This window comes from Apodemus sylvaticus, chromosome 1 (assembly GCF_947179515.1).
Source record: "Apodemus sylvaticus chromosome 1, mApoSyl1.1, whole genome shotgun sequence".
Lineage (NCBI taxonomy): Eukaryota > Metazoa > Chordata > Mammalia > Rodentia > Muridae > Apodemus > Apodemus sylvaticus.
Genome location: NC_067472.1, coordinates 171,179,232 through 171,198,755, shown reverse-complemented (window position 1 = coordinate 171,198,755; position 19,524 = coordinate 171,179,232). Strand labels below are relative to the sequence as shown.

The following is a 19,524-nucleotide window of genomic DNA, read 5'->3' as shown; positions in this document are numbered from 1 at the left end:
TTTTTTAAAGATGACAGCTCCTGTTTGGGTCTGCTCTAAGTGTGTCTCTCAAAGGCTTATGTACTGGAAGTGTAGCCCTCTTGGTGGCAGGGGGAGAGGTGATGTGTGCTCTTTCAGAGGTGGGACATGGTAGAAGGTGTTAGGACTTGGGGCATTGCACAACCCTTGGAAGGGGTCAATGCCGGTTTTACAGAGTGGACCAGTTCTCAAGCGAGGAGGTTACAAGTTTTGTAGCCAAGCTCTCTTGATCCTCCCATGTCTCATGCACTCCTACCAAGATGCCATCTGTCATATTGTGGTGGAGGCACACGGCCTTCATCAAAGCCTATGGAAGATTTCAAAGTCCCACTCAACAGTTGTTTTCAGTGAGAAAAAGCCCACCCAATCTTGAAGAAGCGATAAGTCGGCCATCTTAAATATCGAAGCAAAAAGTACACTGATCTATTTAGTGCCTCTTTCTTCTTATCTTGATGTCTTGGGGCTCCTATTTCTGCAAGGAAACACCAGGACCAAAAAAAATTAAGTTGTAGAGGAAAGGGTTTATTTGTCTTACACTTCCATATCTCCGTTCATCATCAAAGGAAATCAAGACAGAAACTCAAACAGCACAGGAACCTGGAGGCAGGGAGCTGATGCAGTGGCCATGGAAGGGTGCCACTTACTGACTTGCTTCCCATGATGTGCCCAGCCTTGTTTCTTATAGAACCCAGGATCACCTGCCCAGGGCTAACCCTCTCCCATCAATAACTAATTAAAAGCATATTATATAGCTGGGGCATTTTCCCAATTAAGGTTCTGTCCATTGAGATAACTCTAGTTTATGCGTTAAGTTGACCTAACTCTAGCAAGCATTCTCAGTTTTCTATTGCTGTAACAAAATGCTATGACCAAGACAACTGAAATCATTTAATCTGGAGGCTCATAGTTCCAGAGAGTTGAGAGTCCATGATCATAATATCAGGGATAATGGTAGGCAGGCATGCATGCAGACTACTTTTAAAAAAAAGTAATTGAGAGCTATATCCTGATCTACAAGCAGAAGGCAGAGAGAGATAACTGGGAATGGTGTGGGCTTTTGAAACCTCAAACCCACACTCAGAGATATACTTCCTCCAAGCCCACATTCAGTGAGCACTGGCTTTGATTGAGAGACCCTATGTCTTAGTTATTTTTCTATTGCCATGAAACATGAAGCAGAGAGCTATGTCAGAGTGGTGTGGACTTTTGAGACTTCAAGCCTGCCACCAGTGACACACCTCCTCCAACAGCACCTTCTGCAACAAGACCGCATTGCTTAATTCTTCCCAAATAGTTCCACCAACTCGGGACCAAGTATTCAAACACATACTTGGGCCTATAGGGACCATTTTCATTCAAACCACCACACTCTGACTCATTGAATAAGGTCAATTATTCATGAGAACATTAGAAGAGTGTTGGAGATTATTCCTGACATAACCTCTCATACACACACACACACACACACACACACAAAATGGAGTTGGGAGAGACTCAGATAAACCCTAGAAGACCCTAGAGTGGGTGAGCATGACAAGTTGTAGGGTGGACACTGGAAGGCCCTCCACAGAAAGCAGGGTGGGTGTCCACCAGGAACATAAGGATGCGAGACCCTATAATAGCTTGCTTCAACTCTAAAGCTACCCTTGGATTTCTCTTTGGCCTTGGAGTTTATATGTCTGTGTTATAAAGCAACAGACTTGGGCAGAGGTCAATTGTTTCAAAATACGTGTGTTAAGGCCACGACTTCTGCAATACAGCTTGGGACTTGAGGGAGAGATGTTATTACCCAGAACTCTCTGGGATCAGCAGTGCTGTGTTAATGGGTGGGGGTGGAGAAGAACACCAGGCTGGGAGTCAGGAGACTGGGCTTGAACTAGAGGGATGGCCACGATGATCCCTCTTCAACCAGCCTATCAGGGACCAAGACCTTCCAGACATGAAGCGCGCACGAGAAAGCTTTAATTTGCTAATGGCTGATTCTGGCGCGTTCTGTTAAAACTCTTTCCTGGGCCCACATGCTGGCTTAGCAGGTTAGGGTTCTTCCCAGCAGGCGCAGAGACCTGAGTTTAATCCTCAGGGCCCACCTGGTGCAAGGACAGAGCTGATTCCCCCAAGTTGTCCTCCGACCTTCAGACACAAAATATAATTTTTTTAAAAAATGCTGTTTTTAATCACCCTTTATGAAATCTTTTACTCACCGGAGATTTGTTTATTTTGAGTTTCTTTTTGTTTGCTTTTTTAGGCAGAGCCTTCCTCTCTGTGTAGCCCTCACGGGTTTGCAACCTACTAGGTAGACCAAGGTGGCCTTGAACTCCTAGACATCTTCCTTACTCTGTTTACTCAATGCTGGAATTTATAATAGAGTGTGCCACCAGGCCTGGCTGGCCTTTTGGGGTGTGTGCAGTATGTGTGTTTGTGTGTGTGTGTATGGGGGGGCGGAAACTCAAGCTACATATGCAGCAAAAGATATCTGATAAATTATTTCTCTGCCAATGAAATGAGCCCATTCAAGGAAGATGATTAGATTAGATTAGATTAGATTAGATTAGATTAGATTAGATTAGATTAGATTAGATGCAGGTTTATTGGGAAGCTGCTCTCAGGCGAGTTCACTGGCCCCAAGGACGGAGGCCAGGGAAGTCACCCCGGGGAGGGGAGCAAGAAGGAGGAAAGAGAGAAAGAGAAGAAGAAGAGAGGAAAGTGAGGAGATCAAAATATCTGGATTATATAGGGAAGAACCTCTGTGGGTGGTGGGGGCGGAAGGGCAGCTCAGCCCCTGGGCTGGAAAGTTTGTGGTTGAGGGTAGGGTATGCCAGATAGGGACTGAAGGATGCTGGGAAAACCTGGAGGCCAGGACTGCTTTGGCTTATAAGACAAGTACCTCAGTCCTTTGTCCTAGGGCCTAAAACCAAACACTATCCTAGAACCTCTGGTCCTCTGTTTCTGTCTCCCAAATGGTGGCTCACAGGCATGTGCCACCACACCTGGTTTATGAAGTGCTGGAGATCGAACCTGGGGCTTTGTCATATTAAACCAGCATTTTACTGGCTGAGCCACATCCCAAACCCAGTCAATCAGTTCTGACGGCCAGTCCTAAATCAAAAGTTTAAGCACAACTCAAATTCCGGTTTCTCTTCCCCGTCCAATACTGATTCACCATGACACCTGACCCTAAAAGGAGCATCCCCACTTCTTAGCCTAGTTCTGCAAAGTCGCGGGACTACAATGATTACTAATGGGACAACGGATTCTTGGCCTAAACGGCCACAGCTATAGCCTGTGCTGGCTGAAGCTTTGGCCCTCTGTATGGTGAGTATCCAGGCATGGGCTTTCCTTGGAGCAAAAGCAGGAGGACATGGTTGGCTACAGATCATTTTTTTTTCAGTTTTCCTGTCTTGGGGGAGGGCTATAAATAAAAATTTATTCACTTATTTTACGGATATGAGTGTTTTGCCTACACCTCTGTCAGTTTGCTGTGTGCTTGTCTGGTGCCTGGGGTAGTCAGAAGAGAGCATCAGATCCCACAAACTGGAGTGTCAGGTGGTTGTGAGCTGCCATGTGGGTAATAGCTGAACCCAGGTATTTTGGAGGAGCAGCCAGTGCTCTTGACCACTGATCCATCTCACCGGGCCCTCAATAGGGACATTGCAGTGTAGGCTTTATCACTAGAATTAAGAGACGCAGACAGATAAAATCCCGGAGAACGTGGGTGTGGGCTTCTCTGAGAGAGTTGTGGATTCTTTAGTCTCTTGATAAGATAACACGGTCCTCTTCCTAGATACGCTGGTGCACATCTTCAGTGCAGCACTTGGGAAGCAGAGGCAGGTGGTTTTTTGTGAGTTTGAGACCAACCTGGTCCACACAGTGAATTCTAGGAACCCTGCCTCAAAGCAACAACAGTAACAAAAGACTAGAACTCCACAATGTATCCAGTTCCACCACTGTATGACAGCTTGTCCATGTATGTGGGGACCATGACTTAGTTAGGGGAGTGCTTCCCTAGCATGTGTAGAACCCTGGGTCTAATCACCAGTGTCACTCAAGGAGGCCATCATGGTGCACTCTGGTAAGGAGGATCAGGAGTTTAAAATCATCCTTTGCTACACAACAAGTTTGAGGCCAACATGAGCTATATGAGACTCTCTTAAATATCGCACAATAAGTAGTGGCATACGCTGTTAATCTAAGCATTTGGGGTACACACACACACACACACAAAGAGAGAGAGAGAGAGAGAGAGAGAGAGAGAGAGAGCCTATTAGGGTTATCATAGTGAGACCATGTCTCAAAACAAGAAATAAATAAATAAAACTTTTCAATCTACAAAATGAATGAATGAGTAAATACACCTTAGCCTAGTCTTAAATCTTGACTTCAAATTCAGTAAAACCCTATAACCTCCCTACCCACCTAACACAGGTTTACACTGGTACCTTGCTGACACTCTCTTTTGGAAGTGAAAACAGCTTCTGAAGCAGGAGGAGGTGACCTTGGCCTCATGCCCATCCCATTCTGAAGACAAAGAAGAGAAACAGAAGGCCTTGGGCCCCAGTGGAAGCTCCCACACCTGCAGCAGTGGCCTCCGCCTCTAGAGGGCAGCACAGCATATGCAGCCGTGCCTCAGCAGTCAGCAAGGCTCTTGGCAACCAAACCTCCCGGAGGATACTTTCTCCTGCACTGTTCACCTAGTTTACCATCCCCCATGTCCCCCAGATGCCCTGTCACAAAATGTTAGTGGCAACTTTGACTCCCTTTATCAAGAGCTCCTGAACATTTTCCATCCTGAATATCGGAGTGCTGACTGCTTCCTCCACCATACTGGCTAATGCTGATCTGACACTGTTGTCCAAGCTGTGTGTGCCTCACCGCTCCCCGTGTGTGTGTGTGTGTGTGTGTGTGTGTGTGTGTGTGTGTGTGAGTATGCTTTAAAACACAGATAACAGACTGGGGAGACAGCTCTGTTGGTATCCTGAGTTTGATCTTCGGAACCCAGATTAAAGGATAAATAAACAAATGACCTTCAGGATGATTAGTAGGTAGAGCACATCCTGACAAGCCTGCTGATGCATCCGCAGAGCCCACATGCTGGAAGGAGGGAACCAATTACCACGAGCTGGCCTCTGATGTTCACTCTCCATTACAAATGCATGTGGTTATGTGCATGCCCACATACATACACACATACATACATACATACATATACACATATACACACATACATACACACACACATACATACATACACATACATATACACATACACACATATACATACATATACACAAATATACATACATACACACATACATACATACACAAACATACATACACACATACATACATATATATACACACATATACATACATACACACATAGATACATACACATATACATACACATACATACATATACATACATACACACATACACACATACATACACACATACATATACACATACACACATACATACACACATACATATACACATACATACATACACACATACACACATACACACATATACACCTACATACATACACACATACATACATACACACATACATACATACATACATACATACATACATACATACATACATACATTTTTAGGAGAGTTTAAAAGCCAGGCACGGTGCTATTTCCTTGTAATCCCAGTGCTGGGGAGACTGCGGCAGGTGGATTCCTAAGGATTGATGGCACTCTACCTACTTGACTAGTGAAAAATCTGTCTCAAAAGAAGTGCCTGGGGAGTGATACCCAAAGCTATCCTTTCACTTCCACGCATAAGTGTACACACATGCATGGGAAGAGATTAAGATACAGACACCCGCAGGGCAGTGGTGGCACACGCCTTTAATCCCAGCACTTGAGAGGCAGAGGCAGGCGGATTTCTGAGTTTGAGGCCAACCTGGTCTACAGAGTGAGTTCCAGGACAGCCAGGGCTACACAGAGAAACCCTGTCTCGAAAACAAACAAATAAAAAAGAAACACCAAAAAAACCAAAGACACAGACACAGACACCCATGTCCAGACAAGCACCGGGCAGCATGCTGAGCCCTCTGCACTACTGCTTTGTAATAAAGTAAGAAGATAAAAGCGGGAGGAGAACTAATTTGGCTCAGGGGTCACACAGCTCTGCCTAGAGAGAAGAGAGTCTTCACTTCAGCAAGCAGGCTGGAGGCCACACCCACAGTAGCCAGTCCCCAGGGCCCACTTCTCTACTGATTTCTAGTCTCCTGGGACCCTCTCAATGACTTCTAGATGAACTGTCTAGGCCCTCCGACCAATTGCATTGCTTCTTCTTTCAGGGACAGCACAAAATGTCACCGGAGTTTGCAGCAAACCCCAGAGCTGAATCACTGGCTTACTGACCCAGGCTTACTTGCTTGCACAGATTAAGAACTGGGTAAGGCTCACTTCCTGGGTACAAGGAGGTATGGCCTCCACCCATCCAGGGCCAGAGTCAGAACCAAGGGAAGGAAGCTGCCTTTAAAGGGCCAGGTACATGGGAAGCCAAGATGGAGTTTCCCTTGGTCCAAGTGGAGCTGAACCTGGAGGGTAACACACACACACACACACACACACACACACACACACAGCCTATGCAGCTGCTCAAGGTCATACAGTAGGTAAGTAGCAGCAGGTCGGGGGACAGAAGAGGAGCTAGAGCTTTGCTCAGTGGGACAGTGACTGTCCACCATGTCCAGGTCCCGCACTCAACCCCTAACACTGAGAAGACGAACAAATAACAAAAGCATTGTGTCATCTTTGTTTGGGGGTTACCCACTCCAGCAGTCCAATGGGGTGGCCTGCTTCCCAAACACTTCTCAACTTGGCCTTCAGCTTCCAGGTTCACTGCACATCAAAACCCAGTCTCCACAGGCATAAGTCAAATGATGTTACCTGTGAGCTTGAAATCACTCAAACTGTTTGTTATCAAGACAGGGTCTGCCGGGGTGGCCCAGGAACTTGCCTAGGGACATCCCAACCCTCTTGTGTCTGCCTGTTTCCCCAGTGCTAGGATTATGGCTACATGCCTACAGTCCAAGCCCTTCTCTTACAGTGAAATTGGGCTGAGGGATACAGGTCAGTGGTAGAGGGCTTGCTGGGCATGCCAGAGGCCTATATTCCATCCCACTAGTGAAGAAAGAAAGAAAGAAAGAAAGAAAGAAAGAAAGAAAGAAAGAAAGAAAGAAAGAAAGAAAGAAAGAAAGAAAGAAGGAAGGAAGGAAGGAAGGAAGGAAGGAGAGAAGGAAGGAGGAAGGAAGGAAAGAAGGAGGAAGGAAGGAAGAAAGGAAGGAAGGAAGGAAGGAAGGAAGGAAGAAAGAGAAAGAAAGAAAGAAAGAAAGAAAGAAAGAAAGAAAGAAAGAAAGAAAGAAAGAAGAGAGGGAAGGGAAGGAGGGAAGGAGAGGGAGGACGGGAGTATTTACTGCAATAGCAGTGCTGGAAAGGCAAGGGACAGAAGAATCAGGAGTTCAAGGTCATCATCAGCTACATAACAAATGTGAGGACAGCTTGAGCTACATGGGATTCAGGAGGTGGGGGAGGGAGGAGAGAGGAAAGGAGAGAGACATGGGGGAAAGGAAGCAACAGGATGGGGGGTAGGTAGTGGAAGAATTGAAGAACACAGGATGAGCACTTGCTGAGACTGAGAACTAGAGGAATGTCTCAGTGATTAAGAGAACTCACTGTTCCTGCAGAGGACCAGGGTTCCAGTCCTAGTACCCACATGGCAGCTCACAATCATCTGTACCGTGAGTTCCAGGGGATCTGGTGCCATCCTCTGGCTTTCCCAGGCACTGCATGCATGTGGTTCATGTAAAATACCATACTTGTAATAAAAAAAAAAGAAGTCTTAATTTTGTTTCCAGCATCATATATATATATATATATATATATATATATATATATATATATACATATACATATACATATACATATACACATACACATACACACACACACACACACACACACACACACACACACACATATATATATACACACACACACATAAAGACTCAAAGGTTCAAAATCTTAGACTGGGCATGTATATAGCTAGTAGGTAGCCAGCTTCCCTGGTATGCGCGACATCCTGTGTTCAATCCCCTACACTACATAAAATATAAGTAGCACACATCTGTAATTCTAACACTTGGGAGGAGGTAGAAGCAGGAAGACCCAAAATTCATCTTCAGCTACATAGTGACTATGGGACCAGCCTTAGCTACACGAACCTTTGCCCCCTCCAAAATAAGCTTAATTAATTAATTAATTTAATTGAATAAAAGAAAAATCCCAGCTTTTCTCTCCTCATTCCTATGCTTGCTGTGACCAGAGACCTACTCTGTTTTGTCCACTAGACCAGTCAACCTTCAGCTCTTCTAGAACCTTCCTACATACCCTTCTCTCTCTCTCTCTCTCTCTCTCTCTCTCTCTCTCTCTCTCTCTCTCTCTTGGTTTTTCAGGACAGGGTTTCTCTGTGTAGCCCTGGCTGTCCTGGAACTCACTCTGTAGACCAGGCTGGCCTTGAACTCAGAAATCCACCTGCCTCTGCCTCCCAAGTGCTGGGATTACAGGCAGCGTGTGCCACCGTGTCTGGCTTACACACCCTTCTCTAAGCAACTATTTCAGTACCCTCATTGCCTGACCTAATATCGTCAGATACTCTGGTTGTTTGAGTTGTGTTTTGTTTTTGAAACATCATAGCCCTGGAATTCCCTATGTAGCTGAGGATGACCTTGAACTCTTGATCTGGCTACCATGGTGGTAGTAGCATCATGGCCAACTTTCAATAAATATCCCTTAAGTAAACAGTGAGAAGGGCAAAGGTGCAGTGGCAGTGAGGAGATGGCAGGGTCTGCAGCTAAGGGACTTAATGGTTAAGGACGCTTGCTGCTCTTACAGAGGACCTGAGTTTCCTTGCAACTGCAGCATCAGGAAATCCTACCCCCTCTTCAGGCCTCTGCAGTTACCGTACTTACACGTGCATACACGCACACGGGCATACACATAATTGAAAATAAGAATAAATCTCTAATGACATTATGCTGGCTAATGTTAAGTTGATGGCTTACTTTACGTTTAAAAGTTTGAAAATTATTATGCATTTGCTTTGCAGAGAGCTCTAAAGGGAAATTAGACCTACAGTGTTAAGGGCTGTTAAAGGTTGTTCTCATAATTGCCTGGTCTTGTACAATTTTTAACAAAACTGATGCTTATGCAAGATAATAGGTCATAAGGTTAACTGCTGCTTTTGCTTCTGTAAACAGACGCTTGTTTTGCTCCGGATAACTTTCTTTGTATAGGTAAGCGGAATATAACTTTATGTTTCTTGACTTTACAATCCCCTGACTGATGTGTCTGGGCTGTATTTGCGAATTCAGGGGTCCTGGATGTAAACCTAGCACCAGTCGCTGAATAAAAGCCTCTTCTTTGTTTAAAATTTATTAACGGTCAGACCCTGAATGACCCCGGACCCACAATAGCAGCAAGGACAGTGCTTACGTACCATGACGAGTCTCACCAGAACCAATGGCATTGGCCCCGTTTCTAAAACGGGGAAACTGAAGCAAAGAGACTGGGCAAATTTAAGGTCACAAAAGGAAGTTAGAGGTCACATGTGATAGAATGCCTAAGTTTACCAGGATGCCTAGGTTTACCATGACCTAGGTTCTCCAGTCTAAAAGTCACAGCAATTCTTAAGAACGCCCTGCGAACAACAAGAGAAATACAGAGGCAAGCGCCTACGCATAGATCCCTGGGTCTGTGGGAGGAGGCTGGGATCTACATGCCTGGGTCTGAGAGAGGAGGCTGGGTCTGAATCCCTGGATCTAAGCGAGGAAGATGAAGATCTGAAGGAGGACAGCTAGAGCAAGGACTCCTGGGTCTGAATGAAAAAGACTGGGACTGGACGCCTGAGTCTGAGGAGGGAAGTCCTTGGTCTAGAACCATAGGTCCAAGAGACAAGAGGTGGGGTTGGAGAGCTGCAGAATCCTGGCGTCCTCTGGATCTAAATGAGTTGCCGCTGTCTTCCATCTAGGTGGGAAGATATTCTGGGCTGCCCAAAGGCAGAGCCTTGCATCCCGTTAGCCACGCCCCCAGAACTGCCCTCTTTACTTTCAGGCCCCGCCCTGTTCCTTTTGCCCCCTCCCTTTCCTGTTAAAGTTCCGGAAAGATCTGGAAAAGACTTCAGACACCATTGAGGAGATGGATGAGCTGAAAGATGGGGCTTTGAGTCATGGGTGAGTGGGATAAAGACCTTCCGGGAAAGAGAGCCTTGCTAAGAGGGGGCGGAGGCTATTAGAGCAAGCAGGGTCTTGAACTGAATGCATCGTTTAAAAAACAAAGAGACAGATTCAGGTGTTATGACCAAGGAATTTTCTCAAGGATTTTGGTAGCTGACTGTTGTGCAAGATACTTCCAAATATGGGGGTAGAAGGAACAGACGTTCAAGGTCATCCTCAGTTACAGAACCTGGCTACATGAGACCTTGTCTCAAATAAGTAAAATAATCAATTACTAAGTTACGCCTTAGACACTGGGAAGTGTTGGGTCCTGGGATTAATCAGAGAAGGGAATAAGACAGTGGGTGGAGGGGTGTCTCCCAGAGGCTGTGCAAAGGTACTGTGCAGTGGGCGATGTACTGACCACCCTGCTATCTTCCCAGGGACAACCTTTCTTTGCCGTCAGCTGGGACAGAGTCATGCCCTGTTTCGGCCACCACAGCCCTGCCAGCCTCACTCCTGAGCACGCTAGACCCAACCCACCTGGGGCTCCCCGAGCAACTGGCCTCTGTCACTGTCCCCATCCGCCTAGACACACTGTCCTACCTCCTACACAGTGCCCTGCTGGGGACCTACAACCTCCAGCAGTCCTTACCCCCTTGCTCCTGCTCTGCCCAGCCAGGCCACATCTGGCCGGACTCGGTCAGGAGGCCACCCAGGAGATCAGGCCAGGCCCGTGGGGGCTGGGAAGTTCGACGCAGGCCTTCCCGGGGCTGGGGCAGGGGCCGGGCCAGGTCACAAAGGGGCCCTGGAAGAGCTGAAGAGCTGGAGAGGAGCATGGCAGGGGGGCCTGGGGCTGGCCCCAGTATCCCACCAGTGACACCACCATCCCAGGATGGGCAGAAGGAAGCTGGAGGACTGTCTGAAGACTGGGAGACAGACTACTAGGACCCTGAAGAGCTTCCAGGACCTGGCCACCCAGGGATGTTCCCAGAGCCCAGTGTTGTTAATACTTCAGAAGTACCCTGAGAAATACCGTTCCTACAGTCTCCCCAGTCCCCACCCTACAGCCTCTGAAGGCCTCCTGCAGATCACCTGGTCAAGCCCAAACCAGCCCTAGAAATAAGAAAACTCCAGTGCCCAAACTCACGGCGTCCCAACCCCAGGTACTTAACTGTTCCAGTTTATTCTCACCGCTCTCAAGGCTGCTCTAACCCCACTTCCAACCAAGTCATCGCCCCAAAGCTCCTCCTCTCTCCATTCCACGGTCAGCCCATCTTCACCAACCTCCCCACCCACCTCTTGGCCTTTGGTCCAAACCCACTCTCATCCCTAGTTTGTTTACTTGCTGTTTTTTTTTTCATTGCTAGCCTCCCGAGTGCCATCAAACTCTGAAGTAAATTTCTGTCCTCTTTATTTTTATCTTGATCAAGAGTCTCAACAAGTAATCAAGCTGGCCTTGAACTTGTGATTCTCTTGTCTCAGCTTCCAAGTGTCTGGGATTCAAGGTCTGGTCCACAAAGCCTCCTGTCAGTCCCAGCTTGTTTTCCTTTAAAACCAGTCACACCAGTCCTCCTCGCAGTCAGTCGAGTGCTAAGACTGGTGTGGATTGCTAACCTGGGCTCATTCCCCACTTCCTGGTCCTCATTTTGCATCCCCGACTGTCATAGTCACCTTCACTTAAGAACAAGTCTCTGCTCAGCCCTCGTAGCTGCTACGTCCCAGCCCAGAGTTCTGACAAGCCCTTGATTCTACCCTACAAAGAACCCCTTGGCCCGACATGTCTAGACACCTGTATCTACCCCCACCATTGCTGCTTCCTGTCCCTCGGGCTGGGAACCCGGGTTGAACAATAAAAGGGCGTCTACTCTTACCTCTTTGTGTGGGCTTTGCTTTCTGCAAGGTTCAGGATACCCAGGGTGGGGGCTGGGGATAAGGCCTGGGAGATGGGGAGGGTCACAGACAGAGGTCGATGGGGCCCCTGTGTCCCCTGCTTCAGCAGATTCCATTGGGGCCTCTGCTGCCACTGTGTTTCTGCCTGCTGGAAGCTGCTGGGCCATGCAGCCATTGTGTGGGGAGGCTTAAGGGATTTGGGGGAACCACGAGACAGAGATGCCAGCAACCTGGCTCGGCTCAGTATCCACAGAGGGGCTGTGGCAGAAGGAGGGCTCAGAACAGACTCTGCCACTCAGGTAGGTACCAGCACGAGACCTACAGACCCCCACCCGAGAAGTCTAGGCTCCCAGACCCTTCTCCCTGGGGAACTTGAATCCCAGTTCCAACCCTTCCTCTCCAAGAGCCAATAGAGGCTCATGGACATCTTCCTGTCAGGAATGAAGAATCCAGATTTCTAGCCCTCTTCCCTCAGACCCAGGAATCCAGGCATCTGCCTGCCCTCCTCCTTCAGACCAGGGGTCCAGGCACCTACCCTCCTCCCTCAGACCAGGGGTCCAGGCACCTGCCCTCCTCCCTCAGACCAGGGGTCCAGACACCTGCCTTCCTCCCTCAGATTCAGGGGTCCAGGCACTTGCTTTCCTCCTTCAGACCCAGGTATTCAGGTACATGCCCTCCTCCATCAGACCCAAGAGTCCAGTCTCCACCCCTACTCTCTTCCTTTAGGCCCGTAAGTCTATTCCCCAACCTTCCTTTCACTCATGGGTCCAGATCCCAACCCTCTTGTCAGGTCCTGGATAACCATTTACAACCTCAGCTCTCCCTTTTTCACAGATCACCATGTACAGCTTCATGGGTGGCGGCCTCTTCTGTGCCTGGGTGGGGACCATCCTGTTGGTGGTAGCCACAGCGACTGACCACTGGATGCAGTACCGGCTGTCGGGGTCCTTCGCACACCAGGGCCTGTGGCGTTACTGCCTGGGTAACAAGTGTTTCCTGCAAACAGAAAGCATCGGTGAGCCTTGAGGCTGGGGTCTAACTGGTGTTAAGGTCTAGCCCTTCCCCAGAGCACTGCCTCCCCCCATCACCCCGGCACTCTGAGGGAGAGCATGGTAACTCAGAGAGGCACGGGTCCTGGCCCTAGGATTTCAATAGGGTTCAATCTCTGGATTGTTTTCTAGCCTCAGGGACAGGGTATAAGGTTTTGTGGTTGGGTTAATGAGGTGGCAGATGCAGCAGCGAGGCTGGGTGTGGTAGCATATGCCTGTCATCTTAGCACTTTGGATGTGGAGGCACGAGAATTGTGAGTTTGAGGCTTCATAGCCCATTTTTCAAAATACAAATAATTAAATAATAAATTAATACTACAAGGCAATAGTGTTAGGGACAGGGACCACAGAGGCTGTTAATGGGCTGCATGCCAGATGAAGGACTCTTTCCTATCTACTGTGTTCCAGACTATGCAAGTACAGATAAATGTGTCCATGGATAGATGAATAGAGTTGACTGATTGGTTAATTATTGATTGATTGATTGATTGATTGACCAATATAGATAGGATAGAAAGATGATGGGTAGATGGGTGAGTGACTAGATAGATACATAGACACACATATATAGATAGATAGATACATAGATAAATACCTGATAGAGTGGATGGATGATTAAATAGGATAGAAATATGATGGATAAGATTGATGGATAGAAAGATAGACTAAATAACGGGCAGGATGAATAGATGTGTAAATAATATAGAAAGATGATGGATAGAATAGATGGATGGATGATGGGTGGCTAGATGATAGATAGATAGATAGATAGATAGACAGACAGACAGACAGACAGATAGATAGATAGATAGATAGACAGATAGATGGTAGATGAAAGGGTGGGACAAGCTAGATGATAGATAGGATAGCATGAAAAGATGAATGGATGGATAGATTCTGAGAAGCATCTTACTCTTCTATTGCTATGACAAAATATGACCAAAGCAACTTTGGAAGAAAGAGTTTCTGGAACTCTGCAGAGACAGGTGGATTTCTGAGTTCGAGGCCAGCCTGGTCTACAGAGTGAGTTCCAGGACAGTCAGAGCTATACAGAGAAACCCTGTCTCGAAAAAAAAAACAAAACACCCCTCCCCCAAAAAAAGAGTTTATGAGGCTTGCTTACAGTTTCAGAGTGTTAGAGGCCACGCCCGTCATGACGGCGAGCGTGGCAGCAGGCAGGCAGGAGAGGCGCTGCAGCAGTAGCTGAGCAATCACATCATAATCCACAAGTAGGAGGCAGAGAGAGACACTGCGCCTGGCATGGACTTTTGCCCTCCCCCAGTGGTACAACTCCTCCCAAGAAGTCCACACCTCTAATCCTTCCCAAACAGTTCTGCCAACTGGAGAACAAGCATTCAAATATGTGAGCCTGCGGGGTCTGTTCTCATTTAAACCATCAGAGGTATGTACGTAGACAGCAGGCAGGCAGAAGGCAGGCAGGCAGAAGGGCAGGCAGGCAGGCTAGCCAGTTGACCAGAACCAGGAGACTGAAGCAAGCAAGCAAGCAAGCAAGCAAGCAAGCAAGCAAACAAACAAATAAAAGGTACGTAATTTCTAACCCTGAAGCATCAGAGAGAAAAATAGATCCTTGGGGTTCACTGATCAGTCAGCTTAGACTACCTGGTGAACTGCAGGCCAGTGAGAAACCGTGGTTCAAAGAACAAGGCAGAGAACTCCTGAGAAACAAGATTGACCTTGGGCCTCAACATACATATACATGCATGCACCCACATAAACAGGCATAGGCACACATGATGGAAGAGGGGCGACATGGAGAAATATAGTATATATTAGATATGAATATATGATATTAGTGAATAATATGCTATATTCTGCATAATATATCCTCCATAGCATGGGAAATTAGTAATAACTAATATGTTTTGCTTAATGTATCATATAATACAGCATATGATAAGCTAATATATCATAATATATAATGTTATGCCACAAGATTTTCTACAATATATTTATTAATAATTATTGAGTTTTATTCTCGAAAACAACAGCAATCGGCTTAACAGACTGATGAAGTGCTACCTAGCTCAAGCACTCTATGGGTCAAACCCCATCTCCCAGGAATGCTAGCAGGCAGTTCAGCTGTATGTAAGGACTGGATGGAGGCAGACATGGTGCACACTTGTAATTCTAGCACTTAGGAGATGCTGGAGGACCCAGACCTTCAGGAAAACCTGGGTTGTGCAGTGAGAGCCTGTGTTACAAACCAGGGAAAGCGTGGGATCTCAAGCCTGTAATTCCAGCACTTGGAAGGTAGAGGCAGGGGAGTAAGGAATTCAAGGTCAATCGTAACTACATCATTAGTTCAAGGACAACCTGAGCTACAAGAGACCCAGTCTCAAAATTGTTACAAAACACCTACCATGTGCCAGACAGCCATCAGGGGCTTGGGGATGTAACAGAGAGCCGAGTATTCTGCCCTGGTCTTTTCAGACACACAAATATAGTTAAAATGAAAGGTTAGCACTTGTCAGATACGGGAAAGGACAGTGAGTGGAATAGAAAGGATCTCTAAGGCAGAGCTCGTAGTCAAGAGCAACGGTGTGGGGAAATATCTCATGAGGCTTATTGAACCCAGAGCAGAGGGTGGGGACAGTGGTCACAATCAGAGCGATGCTTCTCGGAAGAGGTCTCAAGAGCCGGGGCTCTGGAGGATGAGGATGAGTGTGCCGGGACGAAAGAAGGAAGAGGTGAATTAAATCCAAAACAAGGCAGGGTGGTCCCACAGGCAGCAGCCCAGGAGTGACTGTGTTGTGTCCCCACAGCATATTGGAATGCCACCCGGGCGTTCATGATCCTGTCTGCCCTGTGTGCCACCTCGGGCATCATCATGGGTGTTCTGGCCTTTGCGCAGCAGTCCACCTTCACCCGCCTCTCCAGGCCCTTCTCCGCTGGCATCATGTTTTTTGCCTCCAGTGAGTGACCCCACCCTTCATTCCCCACCCAAGCTCCCCAGCTCCTCAACCCCACACCAGCACTTCTCCTCACTCTCCACCTACTTCCTCTCTCCTCCCAGACCCAGCTCCACTGGCCTCCCTTTCTTCTTTGCTTTTACCCTGCCTTTTCACTAGAGGTAATCACACCTTTCCCTCCCTTCTTTCCTGTCTCACTAAAGGTAATCACACCTTTCCCTCCCTTCTTCCCTCTCTCTCTTTTATCCCGGTGATGAGAATAAAATCTCAAGAATTTACATACACTAGAAAGACTAGTAACACCCCTACCCCTCACTGGGGGATTCTAGGCAGGGGCTCTAATACGATCTAACACCCCACAGAACTTAAGATCTACACTAACAGTGGCAGTCTCTTCATAGACATTCAGCTCAGGACCAACAAATGAAGAGACACGTACGGTAAGTCCTGCCAGAATCCCATTGCACAGGTGATAAATACATCCCTGGCATTTCTCATTGCGGTGACCAGATGTTTAACAAGAAACAACTTAAGGAAGGTGGGGTATATTTGATTTACAGTTTGAGGGCACAGACCATCATGACAAAGAAGTCATGGTGGCAGAAGCAAGTGGCAGGCAGTGACATTGCATCCACGGTCAGGAAACAGAGAGATGAAAGCTGGTATTTAACTCACTTCTTTTTTTCTATACATGACCCCAGACCATGAGATACTGTTGTCCACACATTCAGGGTGGATATTGTACCCCGTTAAAATGCTCCTGAGAGGCTGGTGAGATGGTTCAGTGTCTAAAGGCGCTTGTCAAGGCTGTGAAACTGAATTTATGTCCCCAGAACCCAAGGACTGGAAAGAGAAAACAAACTCTTACAGATTTGTGGCCTCCTCACAAGTGCTCTGGCACACACCACACACACACACACACACACACACACACACACACCACATATATACAAATCAAACAATAAATAAATCTTCTCTGGAAACACACAGAGACAGAGATAGAGATGGAGACAGAGATAGAGACAGAGACAGAGGGGGTTCTCTTAGGTGATTCTAAATCTGGTAGAGCTGACGGAGAAGAATAACCGTCACAAATGAACTCACTGCTCATGGATCGGGTCTAACTCCCAGCTTCTTCTGTCCCAGAGGCAGCCCCGCGATCTCAGGCTCAAGATCTTAATAACCTGTCTTAGTCATTGCTGTGAAGAGACACCGTGACCACAACAACTCTTAAGAAATAAAGCATTTCATTGGGGCTGGTCTACAGTTTCAGAGATTTAGTCCATTCTCTTTGTGATGTGGAGAATGATGTCCCTCACGGCGCTGAGGAAGGAGCTCTGTACCACACTGGCTATGAAAGAGACACTCTGAGCTCGGCGTGTTTATTCAAACATCCCCTGGTGGGTGTTTCTGCCGGGCACCCTGAGCCACCCGTTGGTTCATACAAACTCTAGTGAGATCCAAGAAGCTCTTTAGGGTAATTAAGAGGCACTACAACTCAGCACTCTGCAAGGAGGTAGCCACCCCCACCCTCCACCAGAATCCAGAGAAAATAAACTCAAAAGCTTTATTGTGCTTCCTAGCCTAGTCCCCACCCGGATCCATCCGCACTGAACCCCGTATCACCTTCACTCTCACGACTGTCCCCACCCCATCCACCTCCCCTCTTTATCTCCAATTCTCCTGCCTGCCCAACTCCATCCTCCATTCTCTCTCTCCAGCCCTTTTTGTCCTGTTGGCTTTGGCCATTTACACCGGAGTCACCGTCAGCTTCCTCGGCCGCCGCTTTGGAGACTGGCGCTTCTCATGGTCTTACATCCTGGGCTGGGTGGCTCTGCTCATGACCTTCTTCGCAGGTACTGAGGCAGGGGGATGGAAAGGTTGAAACCTGGGGCACGGCAGGCAACCTCAGAGGGTGAGTTGACAAGGTATCCTACACAGCTCTGAAGGCAGACTCTAAGGGGTCTGGTGACCTTGAGGGAGGGGGGAAATAAGGAGTCTTTTGGGCTGGAAAGGCAGGCCAAGAGGATTTGGGATATCAATGAGACGTCTGTCCACACAGGAATTTTCTACATGTGTGCCTTCCGGATGCACGAGTGCCGGCGCCTATCCACCCCACGCTGAGCCCTGGGGCGAAACTTGCAGCTGGAAGTTACAATGAGGGCACTGAAGAGGAAGGGGAGGACCTGGAGGCCGGAAGTCCGAGCTCCTGAGGGAATGAGGGGGCTCAGTCCTGGATTCTAGATAGGGAGCCCCTGATCCCTCTGTCCTGTGTGGGGAGGAAAAGCAGGGTCAAGTGGGAGGGAGTTGAGAAGATGTAAGCCCCCATCTGCCTTGAGGGGCGGTAGGAAATGGAAACTCCTTTAGAGAGACATTTGGGGATCTAATAAAACTGATGTGAAACTATCAAAGTGTGAATCGTCAAAGGGCTGGTTTGGAGAGAAGCGGGCTGTGGGGGAGGCAGTGAGTTAGTCTCACTCCTCCGTTATACAGGGGTGGGAACAAGACAAATGGGCCCTTACCTAGGAGATAGCCATGGTTTAATGTCTAGAAATGGATGTGTGGGACAATAGGATGAACAAAGCTTGCCTGCTCCTCACCGACCTACACTACAGCAACACAGCTCTATTCCTCTATTTTATTTTATTTTATTTTATTTTATTTTTTTGCAAGGACAGGGTCTCATGTAGCCCAAGCTAGCCTTAAACTCATGATCCTCCAGCCTCAGACCTCTTGAGTGTTGGGGAGTCAGACCTATGTCATCACACCAAGAGACAGCGGGAACATTTTGTGCTTGCCTGTAGAGGAGGTGTTGCCCACTACTGGAGGGCATGAGGCGGAGGACCCAGAAGTGTCACTTTGGCTTCCACTTCCCCCAGACACCCTCATCTTGGTGCTAAGACGCCTATGCTGGAAGGTCCAACCCAAGTGTGGTGACTTCTCACTGTGTCTGTGAGATGAGGATGTGGGGAGGTCTTCTCCTCTTCAAGCTTTTTGGAATCTTGTCTGTCCTGGACAGAAGCTTTGACTAGGAATGTGGAATCTCTGTTCCCACCTACTCAAGTCCTTCTTCCTATGGGACTGGTGCTTGGACTCCACTGTCCCTTTACTGTTGGAAACTCTAATGCTAGAGTTTAGGAGTGTAAAAACCACAGGAAAGTGTGACACAACTGTTTCCTCAGCCACATCTCCCCTTTCAGTTAATTCACACCCTAGTATGATCAGCCCACCTCCTACTTCTGGGGTCCGCCAAGTCCTACCCCCACCCTAGATCTTCCAGGAAACCAGTTGTCTCTAACTGTGTAGAACCTGTGCAGAACCTGTGACAACAGTCTAAACCACTACCTAGACCACCAGGGTAGATACCCCCAGAGCAGCCAGCAAGTCAAGACTTCAGCAGGG

General features: G+C 47.6%; 2 protein-coding genes across 2 annotated transcripts; both read left to right on the top strand.

The window, feature by feature from the left end:
* The first annotated feature begins 10,233 nt into the window (after positions 1 to 10,233).
* C1H19orf84 (chromosome 1 C19orf84 homolog) lies at positions 10,234 to 11,198 on the top strand. Its single transcript, XM_052179083.1, has 2 exons — positions 10,234 to 10,268; positions 10,694 to 11,198. The coding sequence occupies exons 1-2, from the start codon at positions 10,234 to 10,236 to the stop codon at positions 11,196 to 11,198; spliced, it is 540 nt and encodes a 179-aa protein (XP_052035043.1).
* Positions 11,199 to 12,983: 1,785 nt separating this feature from the next.
* On the top strand, positions 12,984 to 18,509 carry Lim2 (lens intrinsic membrane protein 2). Its single transcript, XM_052179068.1, has 4 exons — positions 12,984 to 13,158; positions 15,976 to 16,125; positions 17,844 to 17,978; positions 18,185 to 18,509. Exons 1-4 carry the CDS (start codon positions 12,984 to 12,986, stop codon positions 18,244 to 18,246), a joined length of 522 nt encoding a protein of 173 aa, XP_052035028.1. The 3' UTR covers positions 18,247 to 18,509.
* The last annotated feature ends 1,015 nt before the right edge of the window (positions 18,510 to 19,524 follow it).